Here is a 24,903-nt window from a genome sequence, read left to right as displayed (position 1 = left end):
CCATTCTAACAGGGAGTGAGGTGAAACCTCACTGTGTTCTGATTTGCATTTCCCTGACGGCTGGCTAGTGATCCTGAGCATTTTTTCTTGGGTCTGTTGGCCATTTGGATTTCCTCTTTTGAAAAATGCCTGTTTAAGTCTTTTGCCCATTTTTTAACTGGATTGTTTGTTTTATTGTTGTTGAGTTTCTTGATCTCTTTATATATTCTGGTTATTAATCCTTTATCAGTTTCATAGTTTGTAAATAATTTCTTCCACTTATAATGCTCTTTTCTGTTCTTTCTGTGCCAGTACCACAATGTGAAATTACTGATCATTTTGAAATCTGATTATTAAGTCTTCCAGCCTTGTTCTTTTAGATTGTCTTGACTGTCCTTGGTTCTTTCATTTCCATATATTTTACTATCAGTTTCCCAGTTCCCACAACAACCAAAAAACCTACTGGGATTTTGAATTGTGGTTGAACTGAATCTATAAATCAATTTGAGGATAGTTGATATCTTAAAATACTAAGTTTTGGGGCCAGCATTTTGGTGTAGCAGATTGAGTTGCCACTTGTGAATTAGCATATCATGTCAGCATGCCAGTTTGAATCCCAGCAGCTCTGCATCTGATCCAGCTCCATGCCATTGTGCCTGGGAAGCAGTGGAAGTTGGCCCAAGTACTTGGACCCTTGCCATACATGTGGGAGACCCAGATAGATTTCCTGCCTCTTGACTGTAGTCTGGCCCAGACTGGGCTTTTGCAGCCATTTGGGAAGTGAATCAGCAGATGGAAGATTTCTCTTCTCTGTCTGTTTCTCTCTCTGTTTCTCTGCCTTTCAAATAAATTAATAAATACTTTTAAAAAAAGAATTGAAAGTCTACAAGGTAAGTGAAATACTGGGCTTAGGTCAGTGAGCTTCCATTCTCTACATAGTTGGCCTCTTGAGTATTTGGGATGCTTGAGCCAGATGTGTTTTTGTGTTTCACTTAGCTTTATACTGCTGCTCAGTGGGAGCATTTTTCAGCTATAAGCTACAGAAGCAGAAATCTCCTTTGTGTTTTGTGTATAGCTACAAATATTAGTTGTGCACGGTGGTAAATTCAGAAAATTCACGAGTATAAAATAAAAAAATGAAATTTGCACCATCTCCAAAGCCCATTCTCCAGAGATTAATCATTGTAACATCATAAGTTTTATTCCAAACTTTTGCTATTCTCAGTGTTGATTTTCCTGAGTCTAGTCTTAAGCAATCACTTAACTTCACTGTCTCTGTTTTATAGTATGAAGTCTTGGGAGGGGTGTTGTGGTGCAGCAGGCTAAGCTGGGACACCTAGATCCCATATTGGAGTGTGTGGTTCAAGTCGCCAGCTGCTCTGTGCTTCTGATCCAGCATCCTGCTGATGCACCTAAGAGGCAGAGGATGTTGGCCCAAGTCCTTGGGTTCCCACCGCCCTCGTGGGAGATGCAGATGGAGTTCCTGGGTCCTAGCTTTTCCTGACCTAACCTTGGCTGTTGTGGGGATTTGTGGGGAGTGAACGAATGTATGGAAGATCTGTCTGTCTCTCTCTCTGCCTTTTAAATGAAAAAATAAATCTCTCGAAAAACAGTCTTCCTCAGAGAATCATTATAAAAATTAGATAATACATAAAAAGTAATAGTTACAGCCATGGCACGCAGTAAGCACTCTATATATAACTGTTATGTTAGCTTTTATTTTTTATCCATCAGTTTTGCTAAGTTCTTGCAGCAAATGGCAATAATTTTCTGTTTCATTGAAGGAGAGACTATGTTTCTAAGTGCGTTGAACACATCTTCAACATCTCTGTAAAGGCAATATATGACGAATTTCAGAGGGGATTTTATAAAGTATGCAACAAGCAAATTATTGAATGTTTTCGTCCTGGAGAACTGAAGGATGCGATTGTTGGAAATACAGACTTTGACTGGGAAACATTTGAAAAGGTACATCATAAAGGCCAAGCTGATTGAATTCAGTTTCCCTTCCTGTTCCACAAGTGACTTTTCTTTTCTTTTCTTTTTTTTCTGTAGAATGCACATTATGAACAAGGATACAACAGTTCACATCCCACCATCGTGATGTTTTGGGAAGCTTTACACAAATTGTCTCTGGAAGAAAAGAAGAAATTCCTTGGTAAGTCTTAACAAGGAGTAAATCTTTAAATGTGTGTGTTTTTCACAGAATAAAAATCTGTGAAAGGTGGCATGGGTAACAAACCATCCTGTTGGAACCACTCATAGTCCATCTGCTTGTCCTCTCACAGATGTTCATAAAGAGGATCTTGCCCCTGTGATTTCGTCCTTGCTTATGCCTTTTAATATTTTCTTCTGGAGGCCAGTGTTGTGGTGTGGCAGCCACCCCTTGAGATACCCTCATCCCATAACAGTGTCAGTTCAGGTCCCTGCAGCCCTACTTCCAATCTTACTTCCTGCAAATATGCCTGAGAGGCTGCAGGTAATGGCCCAAGCTGTGTTCCTTAGGCCAACCACACAAGAAACCTGGATGGATTCCTGGTTCCTGGCTTTGGCCTGGCCTAGTCCTGGCTGTTGCAAGCATTTGTAGAATAAATGATCAGATGGAAGATCTCTTTCTTTCCCTCTCCCTCTGCATTTCACATCAGTAAATAATCTTTCAACATCGTTTTTCTTCATTTCTTCATCCACACTAAAGTGTAAACTTCTTTCTGTAGTCTGCATCATCATTAAATTATCTGGCTCTTATTGGATTAGCTAGGATTATTTATTTATTTGAGAGGCAGGAAGACACCTGCATACACACACAGAGCAACTCAATCCAGGTCTTCTACACGGGTAGCATGCACCCAATTACTTGAACCATCCCCACCATCTCCCAGGGCCCGCATTAGCAGGAAGTTGAAATCTAGAACTTGGGATTGAACCCAAGTACTCTAATGTGGGACCTAGGCATCCTAACTAGCATCGTGACACCTAGGCCAAATACCTGTGTCAAAGATATTTTATTTGGCTAGTTTTTACTATTGCTGTATTATTATTATCACTCTATTATTGTTTTACACAGCTATTTTACTTGTGTTTCTAGTTCTGTTTTACCTTTCTTCACAGTTTTCAACCTCAGTTTTATGCTTACGTGGTGGTTTCCTAGGACAGTCTTAATGAACTTTCTCCCTCATTTTTGTACTCAATTTCCTCACTTGTTTTTGAGAACCATTTATCTTCTTGTTCTCATTGTTGTGGATTACCTTTGTTAGGAGAGACTCAGACTTACACTGAAACCCAGCCTGCCTTTCCAGCCTTCATGCTGGAGGATCTCTGTCATCACAGTTCAATGGTGTGTGCACCCCTGAGCCCCCCTTGCAGCTCCCCTGTTCCCCCTTTCTCTGCAGCTTCTTCTCCTGCCTTCACTTCCCTCCTCCCTGGAGCCTCCCTATCCTTTCCCTTCTTAAAAGTCTGGCACAGTCCTGACCCCAAGGACATTTCCCCAGTCTTCCCTCCCAGTGCTCGTCCCTACTTCAGAAAGCAGCATTTACCCTGGGGAGGCTGGACCTCCGTGGTGCTACCGTTGGCTGTCATACCTTAGATACAACAGGATCTTGTTGTGTGTCTTTTTCTGCATCAAGAATCCAGTACAGTGGTTATCTGTGCTTTCATTTCCTTTGATTTCCCTTGGTCTATATGTGTTAAAAGGGAAAATTCCAGAAATAAACAGTTCATCAGTTTCAATTCACACATCATTCTGAGTAGTGAGGTATCAGTCACACTGGCCTGCGCCCCCTTTGTTCTGCGTGTCCAGGCTGCATTTTCTACACACCCATTAGTTACTTAGTGGCTGTCTGGGTTGTCACATTGACTGTGATGGTATTGCATTATTCAAGTAATCCCTATTTTACTTAGTAATGTGCAATTAGGGGCTGGTGTTGTGGTGTGGTGGGTTAAGCCACCACTTGTGACTCCAGTATCCCGTCTCAGAATGCCAGTTCCAATCCCTTCTACACCACTTCTGACCCAGCTTCCTGCTAATGCACATGAGAGGGCAGCAGATGGTGGCACCAGTGCTTGGGGCCCTGCCACCCACATGGAAGACCAAGATGGGGTTCCTAGCTCCTGGCTTCCACCTGGTGCAGACCTGGCTGTTGTGGCTATTTGGGGAATGAACCAGAAGGTGGGAGATACCTCTCTTTCTCTTTCTCTTTCTCTCTCTCTCTCTCTCTCTCTCTCTCTCTCTCTCCTTCTCTCCCTCTCTCCCTCTCTCCCTCTCTCCCTCTCTCCCTCTCTCCCCCTCCATTCATCTGCCTTTCAAATAAATAAATAAATATTTTCATAAATAATGTGCAAGGGGAGCAATGCTGGCAATTCTAATATGCTGAAGAGAAGCCGTAAGATACTTCCTTTAAGTGAAAAGGTAAAAGTATATCATGGATGTGTATATATAAGAAAACAACATATTATATATAGAAAAAAACAAGTATGTATAGGGTTTGGTCCCTTTCCAGAACTTTTGTCATCCTGTGGAGGTCCTGGCATGTGTTCCCCCATAGATTCGGGGGATCCATTACATTCCCATGCAGACTAAGCTGCCGAAGACAATGACTGTGTGTCAGATGTTGTCCTAATACAGTCTCCAGTGTGCTAATGTAGAACTCTATACGTACATGCTCAGAAAAGATTTTTGGATAAACAGATTTTTGTCTTTAAGAAGAGATTTCAGTCTCTGAAAAAGATCACCCAATTTTCTTCTTCTTTTTAGTGTTTCTTACAGGAACTGACAGAACACAAATAAAAAATTTAAAGAACATGAAAATAACATTCTGCTGTCCTGACAATTTGAGTGAGAAAGACCCCATGCGAGCACAGACGTGTTTCTGTCTTCTCTACCTCCCTAAGTATTCCACCATGGAGAGGGTGGAGGAAGCCTTTCAGGTCGCCATCAACAACAGCCGAGGGTTTGGCTGAAGCTGCACCAGAGTCTTTACCTCTTTGGGGAAATATTGTCAAAAATAAAGTTCAAAATGCAAAATCTAACAGTTGCTTGTTCGCTATTTAGTGTGTTGGCCTATTTTAAACTTGCTGGCATTGCATGCAAGACATAGTAGGATGTGGACTGGGCTCTTCTGTGACACATACTTGCATGATCTGGCCTGAGGGAGAGTGTTTAGCTTGGTTGTATTTTTTAAAGGCTGCCTAATATCTGTTTTCCCTTCTTTAGGTACAGATACCCTAAATGGTGGGAGTGACATTGTGCCCCATTTACAAAACACAACATATTTTTCAGCCTCCCCTGATGGTAGGGGTGGGTGGTAATGGTTGCAAAAGTCTCTGGAGGAAGCTTCTGAAAGGGAGACTTTTGCCACTGGCAGGAACTGTTTGGCTCTCTCTTCATTTCTCCCTTCCTGGAACAGAGGCTTGACAGCTGGAGCTTCAGCTGTGTCTTCAGACCATTAGGGAGAGTCAGAGGAGACAAACACCTTTTCTCTACCATTCTTAAGCTTCATTGTCAGATACTGGCTACATCTGAACATCTTGTGCATGTTGTGTTTAGCAAAGGTGTAGTAAGGTCTGCTATAGTCAAGCACATTCCTTACTGATACAATGAATTAAAAATGGAAATATAATGGGCAAAGACATTAAAGAAAGACAAAAGGTGACAGAAAGCCAAAAGCCGATGGTACTGAGAACAAAGCCACTAGGGAAAAGGACATGAAGCCACCTTAAAGGTCAAGGGTAGGTTTTGTGAAGGATCTGCACTGAGATAGCTTCTGTAGGGCAGGAGCAAATAGTGTTGTATGAAAATTCGTACTGAGTCTTTAAGTATAGCTGATGTATCTTTTTCTGGCACATACTCAATTCAGACACAGTTTGATATGTTTATAAAGTAGACCATTGATCTTTGTACATCAGTATTATTTTAGGTAGAGAAAGGGGTACAGTGAAACTTGTCCCAAAATCATATCTTTGTTTGAGCTAGATTTTTGGATGGACAATTTCAACCTCTATTTTACCTTCCTATTTAGAGATTAGAGAGGAAAGCTATGTCTCCCTTGACCTTTATGTGAATTAGATTCCTTCAACAGGATACATTCATTGTGTTTGCAAAAGATTTGGAGTGTGACAGAAGATGGCTGTCTGTGGAGATGGGCTAAGGGCAGCAGAAGAGGAGGCATCAGATGTTAGTGCAGGCAGCAGCTGTGTCCCCACCAGCTTTGTGGGTGTGTGGTGGCTGTGGCTGGTGGCATTGGTATCAGTGGCAACAGCAGCTTCTGGCCTTTGAGGTAATACTGAACCTAAATCCTGTGATAGCCTGCCTACTTCCATATACACAGCCCTTCCAAAGGTTGTGTAAGCATCTGTTTCCCTGAATTAGATCTTCCTGCTGGGTTGTCTGGAGGGATCGTTTCTTACACTGAACTGTGCTAGGGGTTACCACAGTGATAATCTCTGAGACTCACATGCATACACACAGGAAGAAAGGTTTATCTCGGTTCATGGGTTTGGAGATTCACAGTCTGAGATTGGGCAGTCCCCCTGGTTGGGCAGTTGGCTGGTGAGGCTGATAGATAGCAGTGGTGGATCGATTGTGGAGGAAGAATCACAGGGCAAGCCAGGAAGACAAAGAAGACTATATACATGGGGGACTTAAAGAGTTCACCAAAAATGGAATTAAAAGTAAAAAACATGAACTTTATTTCTCTCTCTTTTTTTTTTCTTAAAGATTCATTTTATTTATTTGACAGGCAGAGTTACAGAGAGAGGTAGAGACAGAGAGAGAGGTCTTCCATCCACTGGTTCACTCCCTAGATGGCCGCAGTGCCAGAGCTGAGCCAATCTGAAGCCAGGAGCCAGGAGCCTCCTCCAGGTCCCCCATGCGGGCGCAGGGTCCCAAGGACTCAGGCCATCCTCCACCACCTTCCCTGGCCACAGCAGAGAGCCAGATCAGAAGAGGAGCAGCCGGGATTAGAACCGGCGCCCACATGGGATGCCGGTGCCCAGGCCAGGGTGTCAACCCACTGAGCCACGGCGCCGGCCCCATGAACATTATTTCTCAATATAACCACCAAACAAGCTCAAGACACTTTTGTAAGTGATGACACCAGTTTGTCTGTCCCTGAAGAGCTGTGGGTCCTAGGAATTTAACTAGGTCAGTGTGGTCTTTTTTTTTTTCTCTTCCATTATTAACTGAAGAAAAATGGGTGCCGTTTAAGGACTTAGGAAGCAAAATGAAGTTCTGAGGAGGCAAGCCAGGACTGTCAGGTGGATACTGAGTGACTTCCCATTGAAACTCACTACACTGACCTTGTTTGAGAGAAACAGGAGTGGGAGCCTGGGTGTGCTGAGTAAGGACTCTGGTGACGCTTTCCCAGGTGTTTTTCTGCTAAACTTCGGCTCACTTCCCCAAAACACTGTCCTAATAAGCAGATGTTATTCCTTGGCCTTCCAGAAAGTCATCAAAGTAAATGCCTCGAGTATCCCAAAAATTTCTTGCCATTATCCTTGTTCCTGGCCAGGCCTGCTCTGGCTTTGACTGGACCACTTCCCACTCTTGGCAGCCAGTGCTTTGACTGTGCTTTGTCTTCAGGATCGTGCTGATGAAAGCACTTCTCATCTCCTATTAAGATTCCTTCAAGAATGTTTCAGGATCTTGATCCTATTTGTTGAAAGTTTCTATTGAAAACTCTTCACTTGTCAGGAGCTGATGTGGGCACAGTAGTTTTAGGACTCACTGAGCAGAAATTCTGTTCCAGTTTAATTTTTCAGTCAGGATTCTGTAGGCTGAACTAGCAGAATTCCATGCTGTTGGCTATTGTTTCTTCTGTTAATCGTAGGTCTTTAATTAGGACGTGAATAGGATTAATTTTTTTCCTCACAATGTAATGTTGATGGTCTTCCACTAAGGGATTCACCTTCAACATTGTCTTGTCTCTTCTAAAAATGAGTTCTCCATTTGTAAACTGCTAGTTTGTTTGGGACATTGTCCCCATAAATTTTCTGTTTCAGCATTCTACTCAAGGTTTAGAATAAACTGGATGTTCCTGCTTCGGTTTTTGCAGAATTCATGTTGCTCTGATAGAGTTCTCTTCAAACTGATGTCTCATCCTTCCTGATGCCCCAAAGCAGCTCCTGTTCAGATATGTTAGAGCAAGTTGGTGTGGTTTATTCTGATGCACGTGAATTAGAAATCCATGCCTACTGTTTTCAAAGTAGTCACTGAACGTTTTGAATACTCTTCATTCTGTGTAATTATATAAAATTTAGAAAATGCAAGCTCAAGTAGAGTGACATGAAGCAGATCAGTGATTGCCTAGGGACAGAGATGGGGTAGAGAGGGGCAGGAGAGGAGGATTACAAAAGGGAAGGAGAAAACTTGTGGATGATGCATATGTATGTTATCAACACTTAGTTGATGTTTCTTGTGTCAGGAGTGTGATTTTTAGGGGGACCTAATTTATGTGGACAACTTTGAGTTGGCAGTTGATTTGCCTCAGGCCTCAAATCCCAAAGATGATTAATTCAGGCATTCCCTTGGCTCTAGGTTTTACAAGAGACATTTGTAATGTAGAAGAGAAAGAGCGAGGTTTTGAAATTGCATTAGGAGACAGTAGTTTGCTAAGAGAGTACATGAGTCCAATATTGAAATGATGCAAAGTCATTCAACAGCATTGAGCACATACTCTCCTCTACTTGGTAGTGGTTCTTATAGTCTCAGGCAGAGAGAAAAATGGGATGAAATCAATCTACTTTATTTCAGATACTTAAATTTTGAAATTTATTTTCATTTTATTTGAAAGGTAGAAGGACAGACATAGAAAGAGATCTTCTATCCACTGGTTCATTCCCAAAATGCTCACAGACAGGCAGATCTGAGCCAAGCTGAAGCCAGGTCTCCCACATAGCTGGCAGAAACTCAAGTACTTGAGCCATCACCTGTTGCCTACCAACGTGCATATTAGCATGAAGCTGGATCCAAAGTGGAGTAGCAGGGACTCAGACTTGGCACTCCGATATGAGAGATGACATCCAAAATGGCAACTTAACCACTGTATTTTTAAAATGTGTTCAGAATCATGATTATGACAGCAACGAGAGCTATAAACTTCCTGGGTATGGCCGGTATAGTGACGTAGTGGGTAAAGCCTCTGCCTGCGACGCTGGCATCCCATATGGGCTCCGGTTAAAGTTCAGCTGCTCTGCTTCTGATCCAGCTCCCTGCTAATGCACCTGAGAAAGCAGTGGAAGATGGCTCGAATGCTTGGGCTCCCGTACCTACCTGGGAGACCTGGAAGAAGCTTCTGGTTCCTGGCTTCCACCTGGCCCAACCGCAGCCATTGTGGCCACATGGAGAGTGAACCAGCAGATGGAAAATCTCTCTGTCCATCTCTCTGTAACTTTGACTTTGAAATAAATAAATCTTAAACATCCTGAACGTGGTATGTGATGTCCACCAGGTTTATCTTAGTGGGGTCCCCCTCTGGAATTTCCTGTGTGCAACCACCTACAAACCCAAGTCTGCCACTCTTTGTTTCTTGGTCCCTGTGTCAGAGCTGTCTTGTGCTCCACTTAGCTCATATCCCATCCTGCCTCCCCTGGGTCTTCTCCATCATTTTCCAGTGTTTCCTGTGTCTTCTCATCTCCCATGGCTTCACCACAGGCTCTTCCAAAACCGGCACTTCTGCCATTGAGGTAATGAAATATTTATCTGCTCTCTACATATATTAAAATCTTACATTGTATTCCATAAATAGGTATAATTGTTGTTAATCAAAAAATACTATTTAAATGTTTAAAAAATAGAGTATATGAAAAATATTCAAAAGTTCAAAGGATACTAAATTTTAAAAAAATTTAAAAAAACCCTTCACTATATGAGGTACTTCAAAAAGTTCATGAAAGTCCGGCATCCCATATGGGCGCCGGTTCAGGTCCTGGCTGCTCCATTTCCAATCCAGCTCTCTGCTATGGCCTGGGAAAGCAATGCCTGGGGAAGCAGTAGAAGATGGCCCAAGTCCTTGGGCCCCTGCACCTGCGTGGGAGACCCAGAAGAAGCTCCTGGCTCCTGGCTTTGGATCAGCTCAGCTCTGGCTATTGCAGTCATTTGGGGAGTGAACCAGTGGAGGGAAACCTTTCACTCTCTCTTTTTCTCTGGCTCTACCTCTCTCTGTAACTCTGTCTTTCAAATAAATAAATCTTTTTTTAAAAAAGGTGAGTGTTAGTTTTGATGCAAAAAGATTTTTTTTTAAGATTTACTTATTTATTTGAAAGAGTTACTGAGACTTCCATCTGCTGATTCATTCCCCAAATGACCACAACGGCCAGGTCTGTGCCAGGCAAATGCCAGGAGTCAGGAGCTCCCTCCAGGTTTTCTATGTGGGTTTCAGGAGCCAAAGCTCTTGGGCCATCTTCTGCTGCTTTCCCAGGCACAACAGCAGGAAGCTATATTGGAAAAAGGGCAGCTGGGACTCCAGCCAACACACATACAGGATGTCGGTGTTACAGGTGGCGGCTTTAACTCTCTATGCTACAATGCCAACCCCTTTGCAAAAGAACTTTTTAAATTGATGTAGTTTCTTTATAATATACATTTTCCTGTAATTTTCTGAAGACCCCTTGTATATTTTCTTTGATTTTCTTCCTGTTTTTCCATAAACATCTACAGTTGCTGTCCCTGCCTCCTACTTTGTCCTCTCCTTAGCCCTGTGGTCTGCCCTCCAGCCTCTCACCTTTCCCACTCTACTGCTCTGGGAAAAGCCACTGATGATTCTCTTGCAAATTTCATTGGAAACTTGCCCATTTCCATCTTAAGTAGTCTCTACTGTGTTCTCAGCTGTTGACTGCTTCCCCTTCCAGTTGTTGTGAACTGCTAGAATGGTCACTCCTTTTCCATTTCCTCGGCATCCTTTTCTTATACTCCCCTGTGTCTACACGTCTTTCTTGATAACCACGGGACTTCAGTTAACCACACCATGCAGATGGGACTCAGGTATATAATACAAATCACAGCAACTGGTATACTTACCTGTAGCACAGCCAATTTTCTGTGGAGTCTGTCTCCACTCCTTACTCTCAATGTGTTCACGATTGAAGTTATCATTTTCCATTTCCCCAGATGTTTTTTCCTGTACTTCACTGGGAGTAGTACCATGGATAACTCCAGGCAGAGCCATCATCCATTCTTCCCTCTTCTTCAGCTCTCTGTTCTTTATAGATCAGTCAACTCTTGATGAGTCTAGTTCTAAATCTCTCTGCATCCCACTACCCATGCCCTAGTTTAAGCTTTTATCTCCTCTTCTGTTGCAGTAGCCTTGCAACCGGTCTCCTTACCTATAGACCAACACAGTCCAATAGAACTTTATGAGGGCTGGAATCCCAGGCACCATCTGAAAACGTGGACCCATTCTGTGGATGAGACTCCAGCGGTTTTTTTTTTTTTTTAATTTTAAAGTTTTTTTGACAGAGTTAGTGAGATAGAGTTATAGACAGTGAGAGAGAGAGAGAAAGGTCTTCCTTTTCCATTGGTTCACCCCCCTAATGGCCGCTACGGCCGGTGCACAGTGCCAATCCGAAGCCAGGAGCCAGGTGCTTCCTCCTGGTCTCCCATGCGGGTGCAGGGCCCAAGCACTTGGGCCGTTCTTCACTGCCTTCCCGGGCCACAGCAGAGAGCTGGACTGGAAGAGGAGCAACTGGGACAGAACCGGCACCCCAACCGGGACTAGAACCCCAGGTGCTGGCGCCACAGGCAGAGGATGAGGATTAGCCTAGTGAGCCACGGCGCCGGCCTCCAGCGTTCTTTGGAGAATTTTGAAGAGAGATGTTTTCATTGGCAGTAGTGAGCAAAACAGTCCATCTAGAGCTGTGCTGTGCAATGTGTGGCTTTTTTTAGAAATTTAAACTCAGTTCCTCATTCACACTAGGCACACTTCAAGGGCTCTGTATCTGCACATCACGAATGGCTACTGGGTTAGTGCAAATACGAGCACTTAACCACAGGGATACAGTAGTTTTGTAATCTTGTACATACTTTTGGGTTTTTCTGTTTTTTTTTTTTTCTTTTTTCTTTTTCTGGGCAGAAGAGCCAAGCAACAAAATCTGATGTGATGTGCCCTGTGTACAGCTGCAGCCTCGCCTCCCACCACCCCTGTTACCAGTGTTCGTGAGGATTCTGTCTCCTGAATGGGGCCACTTTCACTTCTGGCAGGAGCTCTCTTCCGGTCCCACTCTCCTCGCTCCCTTTCCTCACTTCCTCTCTTCAGGTCTGCCTCCCCTGCTGTCTGGGTTATTCCCACCCATCTTTTGCCATTCTCTTGGCTGTCATTGCATTCTAGTAGAAGCTAAACAGACGTCTGGGACGCAGCTACCTCACTCCGCATTCCACAAGGGCAGTCCTCTTTCTGGTTCCTTTTGAGCACTTGATTGCCAGTGTCCCATATGTTAGTGAAAAGCGCCATCTAGTGGCATAGAGGGAAGACAACCATCTCCTACGAACGGAGCATTGCCTGAAACCAGCACAAGGTGAGGGGCAGGCCTTTCTCACTGTACATGGCTCTTGGCTGTGCCAGGTAATTTCGTATTTTCTACATCAGTTAAACTCTCACTTGGACAGCGACACTCTGTGGTGTGTTTGGAAACAGAAGGGTCTCCATGCTACACAGGGATTAGCAGTGGACACCCAGAAGAATGTCCAGCCCCCACAGCAGCAGCCAATGATACAGGTGCGTGCAGAATGTTGCACAGAAAATGAAATAAAGTCCAGGGATCCAATCAGTAGGGATAATGTAGATCCAGAAGAGTGTGCAAGAAAAGGACTGAGAGATGGGTGGGTTTTAACACAGTTAAACGTGCAAGTTCAGAGGACTATCTTCATTTGCACTTGGATTTGCTGTTAGTGTTTCTCACGGTTGTATAGCTTTTGGTTTCGCATACTCATCTTTATGAATACAACTGTATACATAGGATTTAATTTTTAAAACAATATTTAGGTATCTGTTCGTATAAAATCTTTATGCATAACTTATGAAAGGAGCCAAGAGCCACCATAAAAAAATGGGGCTCCTGAGACAAACCGTTCCAGAGACGGCCTTGGGAAATGGGGAGTAAACCGGTTCACAGAGAAAGCAGTCAGCTACTAACCAGAGATACACAGAACACCTGCCTTGTAGATAAGCCCCTTCCCTACGCTTGCTCAAGGTTAACAAAGAAAGCTTCAAGGCACGTAGCAACCTATTCCTCTCTCCTAGAGACCCCCTCCCCTAATGTATCCCTTTGACCTAGTACTTTTCCACCGACATTACCACTTTAGACTGCCATACAAGGCCTGCTACTGAAAATCATCCAATGAACTTACGCCAGCCTATAATATGTTAATTTTGTGGTTTTGCCCTTTAAAAGCTGTGTGAGATAGCTGCTCGGGGCTCCTCTCGCTTGCTTGCTGCTTGCAGCAGTAGAGGGCCCATTTGTACAAATGAAATAAAATTACCTCCTGTTCTATTGCATCGTCTGGTCCGGAGTCTGTGTTTCTGGGGTCGTCACAAGAGGACACCGCTTTTGGGGTCCTACACTTATAATTTAATTTTGTTGTTTATGTACTCTGACACACAATGAAGGTTAAAACTGCTTCCTCAAACTATACTTTTCATAAGCTAGAATCCTCTGCAGTTCCTGTTAAAATGAAGTCAGAAAGTCTGATTAAATAAATTCTTTGGAAACCACAGCAACCAAAAAACAAAAAGCCTCCCACCTGCTCTAGAAGTGCGCATCGTTTCTTCCATCTCACAGACGCAGTCCGAGGTTCGGAGGAGTCTCCCGCAAAAGCCTTCTCTTTTCAGGACCGGAAGTGAGTGGAGAGGGAGTGGACGTCATACCAGATCCCTTTATTTTGCCCCCTCAGAGTGGGAGCCTCATCTAGAGCTAATGGGAAAGATCTCACTAATGAGCTGGTTGAAGGCGATCCCTGTCAGCGATGCCGCTGAGGGCGCTTAGGAAGATCCTCCTTTAAGCGGCTCTAGGGAAGCAAGTGGTCTGCTATGCTGGTGAAGGAATTACCGAGGCGTGGGCAGTAGTTCCAGACTGGCGAGGAGAACGTGTTCATCAGCCTGCGACAGCTGGAGGAGCTGGGGTCGGTGTGGTGGGGTGTGGCATGAGCTGTGTTAAGAGGAAGCTGGCAAAGAAGAATCCCCATTAACAGGAAGTCAGGCTGCTTTCCAGAGAGAAATCTGAGAGAGAAATGCTGGAAACCTGCTGGAAGAATTCCCAAGAAAATGTGGCCTGAGAGGATCGCTAGAAGTAGCGCCTTGTGGTAGATAAAATGTAGAAGGCTTAAGACCTGCCTTCCACTTTTGGCTGGCTTCTAGTCAGCAAATGACTTGAACTTGGGCTGCACATTTGGATATTGCTTTTGTTTTGGTTCGGTTAGGTCTTGGTAGCAGCTTTATTGAGCTGTACTTCACGTGCACACATGGCGGCCTCCCTCCATCCTTGGTTTCACTTTCTGCTGTTTCAGTTACTCACGGTCAACTCAGTGCAAAAATATGAGTATTTGTCTTGACTGTTTCAAGAGAGAGTTCACATTCACATAACTTTCATTATAATATAGTTACCTATTTTATTATTGTTTATCTCCTTGCTTAAGTAATAAACTATATCATGGGTTATGTACGTATAAGAGAAAATGTAGTATGTAGAAAGTTTGCTACTGTCTTAGTTTTCTGTTGCTATACCCAAATACTGGGAAACGTATAAAGGAAAGAGGCTTCTTTAGCTCCCAGTTTTGGAGGTTCTAGGACATTGCATCAAAGTTGGTTCCGCTCAGATAACATCACAAGATCAAGGGTGGTGAAGGAGCGGGAGATCACGATGCCGGACAGGGAGCCAGAGTGGGAAGGGTCAGGCTTGCTCTCTTAGAACAACCTTCTCATGAAATCTAACCAGGCTGCCATGAGAACCACCTTAAATTCTTCCAAGGACAGCGCCCCCAGTGACTTTCCAGTAGGACCCATCTCTTCATAGCTTTACCACCCTCACGTGGTCACCCTGGGAACCAAGCTGCTGACATCTGAACCTTAATAGGACAGTCAGACCACATCCACACCATAGCAGGTCCTCTCTGTGGTTCAGGTATCCACTGGAGGTTTCAGATGTGTGCCCCACAGACTAGGGGGGATTACTCTCATTCAGCCATGTACAATATGCAACTGAATGAGTGTTAGTATATGCACAGAAGTGTACAACCAGCACCACAATCAATTTTAGACTGTTTTCATTACCCAAAGAGAAAACCTGTGCCTTGTAGCCATATCTCCATCTCCAGCCCTGGGTACCCACTAATCTGCTATCCATCCCCATAAATTAACCTATTAGGGACATTTCATGTAAAAGAGATCAAACGATTTGTGATCTTTGAAAACCAGCTTCTTAACTTAGCATAACATTTTCAAATTTCATCTATGTTGCTGCATAGATCAGTACTCAATCCTTTTTTATTTCCAAATTTCATGGTGTTCATACCACATTTTATCTAACGTGCATCAAGTGACAAACATTTGTGTTGTTTCTACCTTTCATTAAAAATTTTTTTTACTATTATGGATTATGCTTCTGTGAACATTTGCTTCTAAAAATGTTTGTGTGGACATAAGTTTTCATTTCTCTTGGGTGAATGGTATATGCCTAGGAGTGGAATTGTGGGGTCACATAGTAACTCCATGTTTAATCTTTTAGGGGTTATCAACTGTTTTACAAAGAAGTGTCAGCATTTTATAGTCTCACCAGGAGCTAAAAGATCTTTTAACACTGCACATTTGTTCACAAGTGTGACAGTAAGGCAGTGAAACACTACTATTATATATCCGTATTCCCTTTCACCTCTTTTATGTGCTATTATTGCCATGCATATTACCTCTATTACAAACCCAGCAATATGTAATTTGATGTCTGTGAAAGAAACTGAAAGAAGAAAAGGGAACAAGTACTGTATATATCATTAGCTATATTAACTTCATTATTTATCTTTACATGTGTTCCTGTAAATTCAAGTTACCATCTAGTATCATTTCTCTATTCTAAATACAGCTCTGCTTAATCCATGTCCTATGTACTGTTACAATAAATATGTTCTATATGAGGGTACTTCAAAACACTCATGGAAGATAGAATTAAAATATATGCTTATTCTGGTGCAAAAAAATTGGCATCGTAAGTAGTTTTTATAATACACATTTCCCATGAACTTTTTGAAGACTCCCTTACACATTATAGGCCCCCAAATACAATTGTTGTTATTCTGTTTTCTATAATTGTGCTGCCAGTTAAGAAAGGGGAAGAAATTGCATTTATAGTTTTATATCACATAATTGCATTTACTATTCCAGGAGCTACACATACCAGGAAATACCACCTCACCCAGAGGCTGGGGGGAAAAGCAAGCCTTCTGTTGGTGGCTACACCCTTGTGGAGTGGCCACCACTGTGAGCTGAGTGTGGAAAGTGGCTGGTTGGGGGTTCAAGAGCCACAAACTCACCCTTTTTACGTAGATTTTCTGGACTGTTTTGATTGCTGTATGCCCTCAGGACAATTTCTGGAGATTTAAAAAGGTTGTTTTACAATTTTCTCCTGGTGGGTTTGTCTCACTAGGGAAAAGGTCTGTAGAGCTCCTGATTGGCCAGCACACTGCCATCAGTTTCACTTGGTTCTTTACCAAGGAATTTCACCTATCAAACTTAGTTTCATCCTCCAGTTTTATAAAAGAAGCAGGGGAAGGATTTCTAGCCCTAACGGTGAGGTGTGGAGAGGTGAAGTGGCTTGGGGGAGCCATGTGCTCACTCAGGAAGCAGGTGCCAGCTCTGGGCTAAGCTAAGCCTCAGGTGAATTCAGCAAATGGTGGTGAAGTCAGTGGGGCACCTAATCCTGTCTTGCCTAGGTAGAACCTACACATTTTAACTCCTGCTCCTGTTCTTCTTGTAAACAGAAAGGAAGAGTTTGCTCAAAATGAAGGAGCAGGTTACAGTGGTTAGAGAAGCAGACCGAAGCTAGGTGACCAGATGGTTTACATTTCAATCATTACCGACTGTTACCGTGGTCAGTCATCCATCTCTGCCTGTTTCCTCCTCTGTCACCATGATCAGTCACTTCATCTCTGCTTGTTTCCTCATCTGTAAAATGGTGTCAGCATCACCTGGCCCTTAGGCCATGGGAGTAAAGATGAGTATATGAATATGCTTAGAACTGTACCTGGTGTAGCGTGAACTGTACAAGTGATGGCTGGATATATTCTACAAGGGAGAGAATGGAGTGAAATACTGAACCCCCTCAGGGACATGTTTGTCAGTTTTCCGTAAGTTAAAATGCTAAGACACTTAACTCCAAAAGCGGAAATTAGCTTCTCAGAATACAGAGCTTGCTTCTTGTTAATTTCATTTAATTTTATTTGAAAGAGATCTCCCGTTCACTGGTTCACTCCTCCAAATGCCCACAACAGCCTGGGTTGGGCCATGCTAAAGGCGGGAGCCTGGAACTCTAATCTGAATCTCCCACAGTGGGCAGCAGAGATCCAACAACTTGAGCCATCACTTATTGCCTTCTGGGGTACACATGAGCAGGAAGCTGGAATTAGCAGAGCCAGGACTCAAACCCAGGCACTTCAATATGAGATGGCAGTGTTGCTAAGTGGTATCTTAACTCTGTTGCACCAGACATGTACCCCACAGTGCTTATTTTATCAGAAAAAGTTTTTCAGGGGCCGGCACTGTGGTACACACTGGCCTGAAGCACCCGCATCCGGTATGGGCGCTGGTTCGATACCTGGCTGCTCCACTTTCGATCCAGCTCTCTGCTATGGCCTGGGAAAGCAGCAGAGGATGTCCCAAGTCCTTGGGCCCCTGCACCCACATGGGAGACCCGGAGGAGGCTCCTGGCTCCTGGCTTCGGATCAGCGCAGCTCTGGCCTTTGCAGCCAATTGGGGAGTGAACCATCAGATGGAAGACCTCTCTCTCCCTGTCTCTCCTCTGTGTAACTCTTTCAAATAATAAATAAATAATATTTCATTTAAACCAACCAGAGTTCCTAGTTGGTTAAAAATGTACGAGATTTAGGGTTGTTTTTAAAATGATTTGTACTATAGCATACACTGAATTAATGCAAAAAGAAAATATATCACTATCATGTTTTAATTTCCTTTTAATAGATCAGTATCACTGTCCAAAACATCTCCTAAATGACTCTAAGATTCTAACAGGAATCAATTAATATTCGTTTTTAGGTTACTTTAGGGTAACTACTGAAATATTTATGCTATACTCCTGAAATACTATACTGAGTTCAATCATCTTGGAAATTCTGGAAAATCAGGATCTGTTAATGTCAAATGCCTATGGCCTTAGGAATGCTAAACAGACCTCCAAAGGCAGGAAAAAAAATTTAAATGTGGCTCAAAACATGGCTCTACGCTCAACAGGACACAATCAGCTATTTGAAGTCCTCCTACTCCATCCCTACCCACCAGAGGGCCCCACTGTCCCAGAAAATGACTACTTCGTGTGTTAAGTGCCTCTGTAAACAGCATACATTCAGAGCATCTTCAATTTCCCTCCCTTAATAACATATTCTTTTGACAAAGCAAAAATTCCTGCAAACTGTTTTTTGTGGGAAAGTATTTTATTAGTTATAAGCATTTGAACCAAAGAAATGCAGGTGATTTTACAAACTAAGGATTTTTAAGTAAATGAAATTTCCAGTTTATTATACAGTTTTATGTCACACCAGTTTAAATGCATTTCTCTATAACTACATCAACACAGGTCCTTTGAGATTATTTCTGTCATCCCTACCATGTCACTTTACCAACAAGCTTGAAGCTAAACAAACAGAATTACAAATGGCTAACTTTTAGATGAATGGGGTAAGAAGTGGTCACCAGATGTGCATTAGGGTTGTTACCTTCCAACAAGACACTCTGTTACAAGGTTCCTTCTACACAGCAGTTATGTCAGGACCTTCGAAACACAAGGGCTGTCAGAATTAGAGTACAATAAAAGACACTTCTGCAGCTTAAGTCTCTCGTAGGCCCAATCCTGAGAAGCGAGGCAAAGCATCCTTCCTGCAAACGCAGTGTGTCTCCAGCATTTCCACCTAGTTGAGCTTGCGGAGGTGGATGCCCTAGACATATCACGAATCTATATACCACCTTGGCTCTGGCTCCCTTAGTTATGCCTGAAGAGTTTAATCCCCATCCAAGTCCAGAGGTGGAAGAACACATACACTGGTATGGTAATGGGCAGGAGCAAGCTGTAGAAGCATAAGCTGGTGGAGCTGGTGCAGCCCTGTGGGAAGTTTTCTTCCACAGAGGCCGCGTAGAAAAGACCTGCGAGAGAAATTAGTGGGATAAGGACGGTCAGTGTAGGAAGAGACAGAAACATTCTCCTCTCCCACTTAACCCCTGCCACCTTGTTTTAAAACGGATATGGTATTGAGAACAGTTAGTGTTGTGGTTTTTAAAAATAATGGTCTAGTGCTGCTCCGTTTCTTCTTGCTTCTTATCTTGATGGGTCATCCTTGCTGCCTGTGGTATCATATTAGGAATTCCATCAATGATTGGATAGGCTATTCCCAGCTCTTCATTAATTAATTCATTTGTTGATGCTTCATATCTGAGAGGGGGAAAAAGGATAAAGTGAGCTGTGGAAAACAAAATGCCTGGGAGAGCCTGACGCTCAATAAGTAACCTCACTCCCCATTCTCGACACAGTATTAATCCCAGAGTAATCTCTAGCAACAGCCAATTCAATTATTTCCCTTAGAAAATTCTTAGACCCTATAACTGTCTCCTTTCTAGTCAATTTCTCTCTGATGCTCTTGTTCACTTTATTCTCCAGTTATAACTTAACTTTTACTATCAGTAACAAAAGCTCTCCTTTTACCCAAATATTTCCCCATTACTTTGGTGAACTCCAAAACCAGTCTACTTAACTACTGGAACAGAAAGTAGAGAAAAACTCAACTTTCTCAATTTCAGAATCCTAAAGAAAGAAACTTAACTGATCTATTAGAAAGGAATCACTGAAAAAATAAAAATATGCAAAATAAAAATTGAGAAAGAGGAGAAGGCAGAAACAAACTGGAAACCAGTGAGTGTGCAGGGAGCTATCAGTGAGCTGAAAGGCAGATCAAATGGGAATTTCAAGGGTTAAAATGGACTGTGCACTACAGAGAAACAGACTAGAAAATACGAAAGTAAAACTTGCTAGCAATGTACCACCCAAAGATAACCAGAGAGAACATTTTCTTAAAATTTGTTTTTATTTATTTGAAAGGCAGATGGGGGGGCGGGGTACAGGGAGCGCCATCTTCATTCACTTGCTCACTCCCTGATCAGCCTCAGCAGCCAGGACTAGGCCAGGCTAAGCCGGACCTCGATCCCGGTCTCCCTCATGGGTGGCAGAGGCCCAGGTGCACATTGGCAGGAAGCTGGAATCCGGGGGAGACAGGACTTGACCCAGGCACTCAGACAGGAACTCCGATTCAGGATGTGGTGTCCCAAGCTGGCGGTGGGCGCTGCACCAAACGCCACCACCACTGGCAACACTTCAGTGTTTAGTTTATGTCGTAGGAAATACTAGTTTTGTCCATATTCAGTTTTAATAGCCTGGAACTGTAGCGCTGTGTCCCCAAGAACTGGGTCTAGGCTTAAAGCGGCTTTTGCAGAAACCAGCTAGCCCGCAACTGAGCGAGCCTCTAGGCAGCACACGCGGCTCAAGCGCAAGAGTGTCAGGCGTCAGCAGGGCAGGGCAGGGCGCGGCGCCGTCGTCTTGGCTTAGAAACCTGAATGCCTTGGACTTGTCAGACTCTTACTCCTCCAATCGCCGCGGGACCTTTCTCCAGGCCTCGCCGCACGCCTGGGGCTGGGCCGGGGTGGTGGGGGGCGTCCCGGAATCCGCCCGCTGAGCGCATCGCGCCGGTGCCAGTGGCGGACCCCCAAAAAGGCTCCGACCCCGGCCTGCGGCCGGCGATTCGATGTGGCAGGTGTGGGACTCGGCCCCGCTCCGGCCTCCGGAAAATGGCAGCGGAGACTACTTGGGCTGACCCGAACGCCGCCCCCCCCGCGCCGCAGCGGCTTTGGGAGGCCGCACGCTCCCCCTGCCCTCTCCCCGCCACAGCAGGCGGCGGAGGGAAGCCCGACGCCGGGCACTCTCACCTGAGCGGCTTCTTGGACAGGGGGCACACCAGGAACTCTAGCAGCGCCGGGTCGAAGGCGCTGGGCGGCTGCCCCGCCCGCTCGCTCCGATCTGCCGAGGGCCGCGACCCAGTCGCGTGCAGGCACCTACGGCCGACCCCCGACGCCCGCAGCGCTGAGGCGAGCCTGCCGCGTGCTCCACTAAGCATCGTCAGGTTGCCGGCGACCCCCGCTCGGCGCGCCCTGCGCCAGCCGCGCGGCGTCCCGGCCGCTCAAGCCCCGCAGGCCAGACCTTACCCTCCGGTGCGCGGGGAAACGCTGCCCGGGCGCCGGCGGAGGCTGGCGCTTTGGTTCCGGGGCCGCTCAGGGCCGCCGCCTGGACCCAGAGGCCTCGAGCGACCGCTGCGCTGAGGTCACGTGACTTAAGTGGGGTCCACAGTATTAAGCTTGGAGTTACGTGTTATCTCCACCTGAGAGTGCAAAGACACTCAGATTGGATGTATTGACAGTTAATTGGTTTGATGTAAATCCTTACTTTCTAGTTTCTGTAACCTGTTTGGCTTTCTCTTTTTTATCATAAAATAAAAAAGTTTAAGAGGCTGGCATTTGGCACTTGGGACTCCTGCATCTCATATTTTTATTATCATTATTTTAAAGATTTATTTACTTATTTGAAAGTCAGAGGTACACAGAGAGAGGAGAGGCAAGAGAGAGAGGTCTTCCATCTGATGGTTCACTCCCCAGATGGCTGCAATGGCCGGAGCTGCGCCGATCCGAAGCCAGGAGCCAGGAGCCAGGAGCCTCTTCCAGGTCTTCCACGTGGGTGCAGGGGCCCAAGGACTTGAGCCATCTTCCACTGCTTTCCCAGGCCATAGCAGAAAGCTGAGTTGGAAGAGGAGCAGCCGGGACTAGAACCAGCGCTCATATGGGATGCTAGCGGTTCAGGCCAGGGTGTTAACCCACTGCACCACAGCGCCGGCCCCTCCTGCATCCCATATTTAAGGGCCTGCGTTCAAGTCCCACCTCAGTTTCCAGTTCTAGCCTCCTGCTAATGCACATTAACAGGTAGCAGATGATGGGTCCCTGCCACCCACATGGGAGAGTCAGATGGAGTTCCAGCCTATTGCCTTCAACCTGGCCCAATTCTGGTTGTTGGCATTTAGGAATTGAAACAAAGGATGGAAGATCTGTCTCTCTGCCTTTCAAATAAAATGAAAATTAATTAATAAATTAATTTAAAAAGCAACACTTAACCTGAAAGGAAGGGCTTAGGACTCTTGCAGTGGGACCAGCTGTTACCTAACCCAAAGTGGGTTCACTTCCTGATGAGTGGGAATCAGAAGCTGCACTGGGAGGAGTCATGCAGAGTAATCTCTGTGTGCAGCAAAAGAGACCACGGGGAATCATTTCAAAAGCTGTGGCTCCCTACGCAAGGAAAGCAGGTACCTCTGATTTGGGGTGGGGAATGACTATTCAAGAGGAAATGTTTTGTGGTTACACACGGTGGGGTATAAGCCTGCGCTTGCACCGTTTGGAAGCATGCTCTTACGTACATTGCTTGTTACGGCATGAGCCTTAAGCTCCTCCTGGGGTGGAGGTCTTAGCACTAAAAGGAAGCAAACAATGACCTTTGAACCCTTCTTGGGCAATCCCTGTGTAGATGTCATTTTTGCGGTAGGGTTTGGCCAGTTCAGGGTGACCAGTGATTGCATCTCTTGCCTGGAATGTGATGGAAAACAACTTTGAAAGACACCAGGTGCTTTGGAAACTTTAGGGCTTTGTAGTAGAAATGCGTCAGGGTAAAGGCTTCAGCTGCTGCAGGTAATGGCAGGTGACACATTGTTGTGAACTCAATTTCTTTCTTTTTTAACAGAGAGAAATATTTTCAAAGTATTTTCCTTACTCTTTGGGTTAAGATTTATTTATTTATTTGAAAGTCAGAATTACAGAAAAAGAGAGAGAGAGAAAGAGATCTTCTATCTGCGGGTTCACTCCCCAAACAGCCACAAGAGCCAGGGGTGGACCAGGCCAAATCCAGGAAGCCAGGAACTTCATCCGGGTCTCCCATGTGGGTGCAGGGGCCCAAGCACTTGGGCTGTCTTCTGCTGCTTTCCAGGCCATAGCAGAGAGCTGGATCAGAAGTGGAGTGGAGCAGCTAGGTCTTGAACTGGCGACCATATGGGAAGCCCGTGCTGTAAATGGTAGCTTAACCCACTATGCCACAGTGCCATCCCCTGAACTCAATTTCTTAATAATATAAAACTTCCTTCTGGGGCTGGCGCTGTGCCTACATCCCCATATGGGTGCCAGTTCAAGTCCCAGCTGCTCCACTTCCGATCCAGCTCTCTTCTATGGCCTGGGAAAGCATTAGAAGATGGCTCAAGTCATTGGGCCCCTGCACTCACGTGGGAGACCCAGAAGTTCCTGGCTCCTGGATTCGGATCAGCACAGCTGCAGCTGTTACAGCCACCTGGGGAATGAACCAGCGAATGGAAGACCCCTCTCTCTGCCTCTGCCTTTCTGTAACTCTGCCTTTCAAATAAATTAATTAATTTAAAAAAACCAAACCTTACTTCTATAGATGAGCTTGATGGTCAAGGAATCTCAGTAACTGTGTAATCGGCTGATGTGCATGAGACAAATGGCCAGTCCAGGCAGTGGCTTTTTGAATCCAGGTTTGCCTCCAGCTCTCCAAAGAAGTGAGGCATGTTTGGTGTCTTTCTTATAGTGTATTAGGTGAGAACTTTGGCTCTTGGCACCCCACAGTTTGGCTCTATGTCCACAGTTTACTAGCTGGATAATTCCAGCAAATGACTTAACAACACTTCCTTGCATATGCAGGAAGATTAATAATTATAACTATTTTGTGAATTCCTCTCAAGGTAGGAGTTAAATGTGATAGCGTATGCAGTCACCATCTTAAAAAGTGTGCAAATTCATGTTATCTATTGTTATTTTTGTTTTATCTATTCTTCCTAGTTCTACATACTCAAAGATTCATTGTCAGACATAGGTTTTTTTCCCCTTTGTTTTGCTGATTATTGGCTGGCTTTATCATTTCATACCTTGAGTTCCTGGGAGAGAGTGTGGGATATACAGGTACAAATACAAATTTGTGTTTTCGATTTTCTCCTCTACTCAACAATGTAATAGTCACTGGGGAAGTGTTTATGTTATTTGTTCATCCTATTTAAAAGAACCCAGAATATCATTTGATGCTCATAAGATTTCTTAAGGCTTGGGTACTGAATAGAGTACTGAAAAGGAAACTTCTCTGGGCAGGTGGATGCTTAAGAGATAATGAAAGCCAGTGGTAGCCAGCCCTCCCTCCTGACAGAGAATCTTTGACATTCAGAGCTTTTCATTATTAGCGTTGCTAATGGACTAGAGAATGGAACAGTTGTTAGGGTTGTTCCTGTGTTACCTGCATGCTGTTTCCTACTAAAGAAGTAGCAGGAATTAATTTTTTAGTTGAAGTTAGCTGATCCTTTGGCCCCGAGGGAGAAGGTGAACACTAGGGTATGTTTCAGGTAGAGGGAAGTAGATCTTTTTGACTTCAGCCAGCACTGAATGGACCCAGCTGTTGACCCTGGTGGGGCAGGGTCAGGCACCCATACTTCAAGTGAATTTTCTTAGCTTCAGCCTGACTGACTGATCCCTATCAGCTGGGTTTTCTAACAACTGATAAATAAATTAGTGTCCGTTTGCCTCCACATAGAAGGTTTCAGGCAGATTGGTTTACTTTGCCTTGTATTTGGGGGAAGAACAG

General features: G+C 44.5%; 3 protein-coding genes across 4 annotated transcripts in view; 1 reads left to right on the top strand and 2 right to left on the bottom strand.

The window, feature by feature from the left end:
- Positions 1 to 5,004, top strand: part of HERC5 (HECT and RLD domain containing E3 ubiquitin protein ligase 5) — a 60,903-nt gene extending 55,899 nt beyond the window's left edge. For both annotated transcript variants that reach the window (XR_011378349.1, XM_051819569.2), the window contains 3 exons: positions 1,764 to 1,947; positions 2,035 to 2,137; positions 4,730 to 5,004. Coding sequence is in view for 1 of the 2 variants with exons in the window: in XM_051819569.2 (XP_051675529.2) it covers positions 1,764 to 1,947; positions 2,035 to 2,137; positions 4,730 to 4,935 (493 nt within the window). In the remaining variant the exon portion in view is untranslated. The remainder of the gene's footprint in view (positions 1 to 1,763; positions 1,948 to 2,034; positions 2,138 to 4,729) is intronic.
- A 13,596-nt stretch (positions 5,005 to 18,600) lies between these two features.
- PIGY (phosphatidylinositol glycan anchor biosynthesis class Y) lies at positions 18,601 to 19,380 on the bottom strand. Its single transcript, XM_008267613.4, has one exon. It carries the CDS (start codon positions 19,378 to 19,380, stop codon positions 19,165 to 19,167), a length of 216 nt encoding a protein of 71 aa, XP_008265835.1. The 3' UTR covers positions 18,601 to 19,164.
- PYURF (PIGY upstream open reading frame) lies at positions 18,601 to 21,484 on the bottom strand. The gene is made up of 2 exons (XM_002717003.5): positions 21,156 to 21,484; positions 18,601 to 19,611 (listed from the first exon to the last, which is right to left on the bottom strand). The coding sequence occupies exons 1-2, from the start codon at positions 21,341 to 21,343 to the stop codon at positions 19,470 to 19,472; spliced, it is 330 nt and encodes a 109-aa protein (XP_002717049.1). The 5' UTR covers positions 21,344 to 21,484; the 3' UTR covers positions 18,601 to 19,469.
- Between the last annotated feature and the right edge of the window lie 3,419 nt (positions 21,485 to 24,903).

The sequence above is a fragment of the Oryctolagus cuniculus genome, chromosome 8, assembly GCF_964237555.1.
Source record: "Oryctolagus cuniculus chromosome 8, mOryCun1.1, whole genome shotgun sequence".
Classification (NCBI taxonomy): Eukaryota; Metazoa; Chordata; class Mammalia; order Lagomorpha; family Leporidae; genus Oryctolagus; species Oryctolagus cuniculus.
This window is presented reverse-complemented; position numbering and strand designations above follow the sequence as displayed.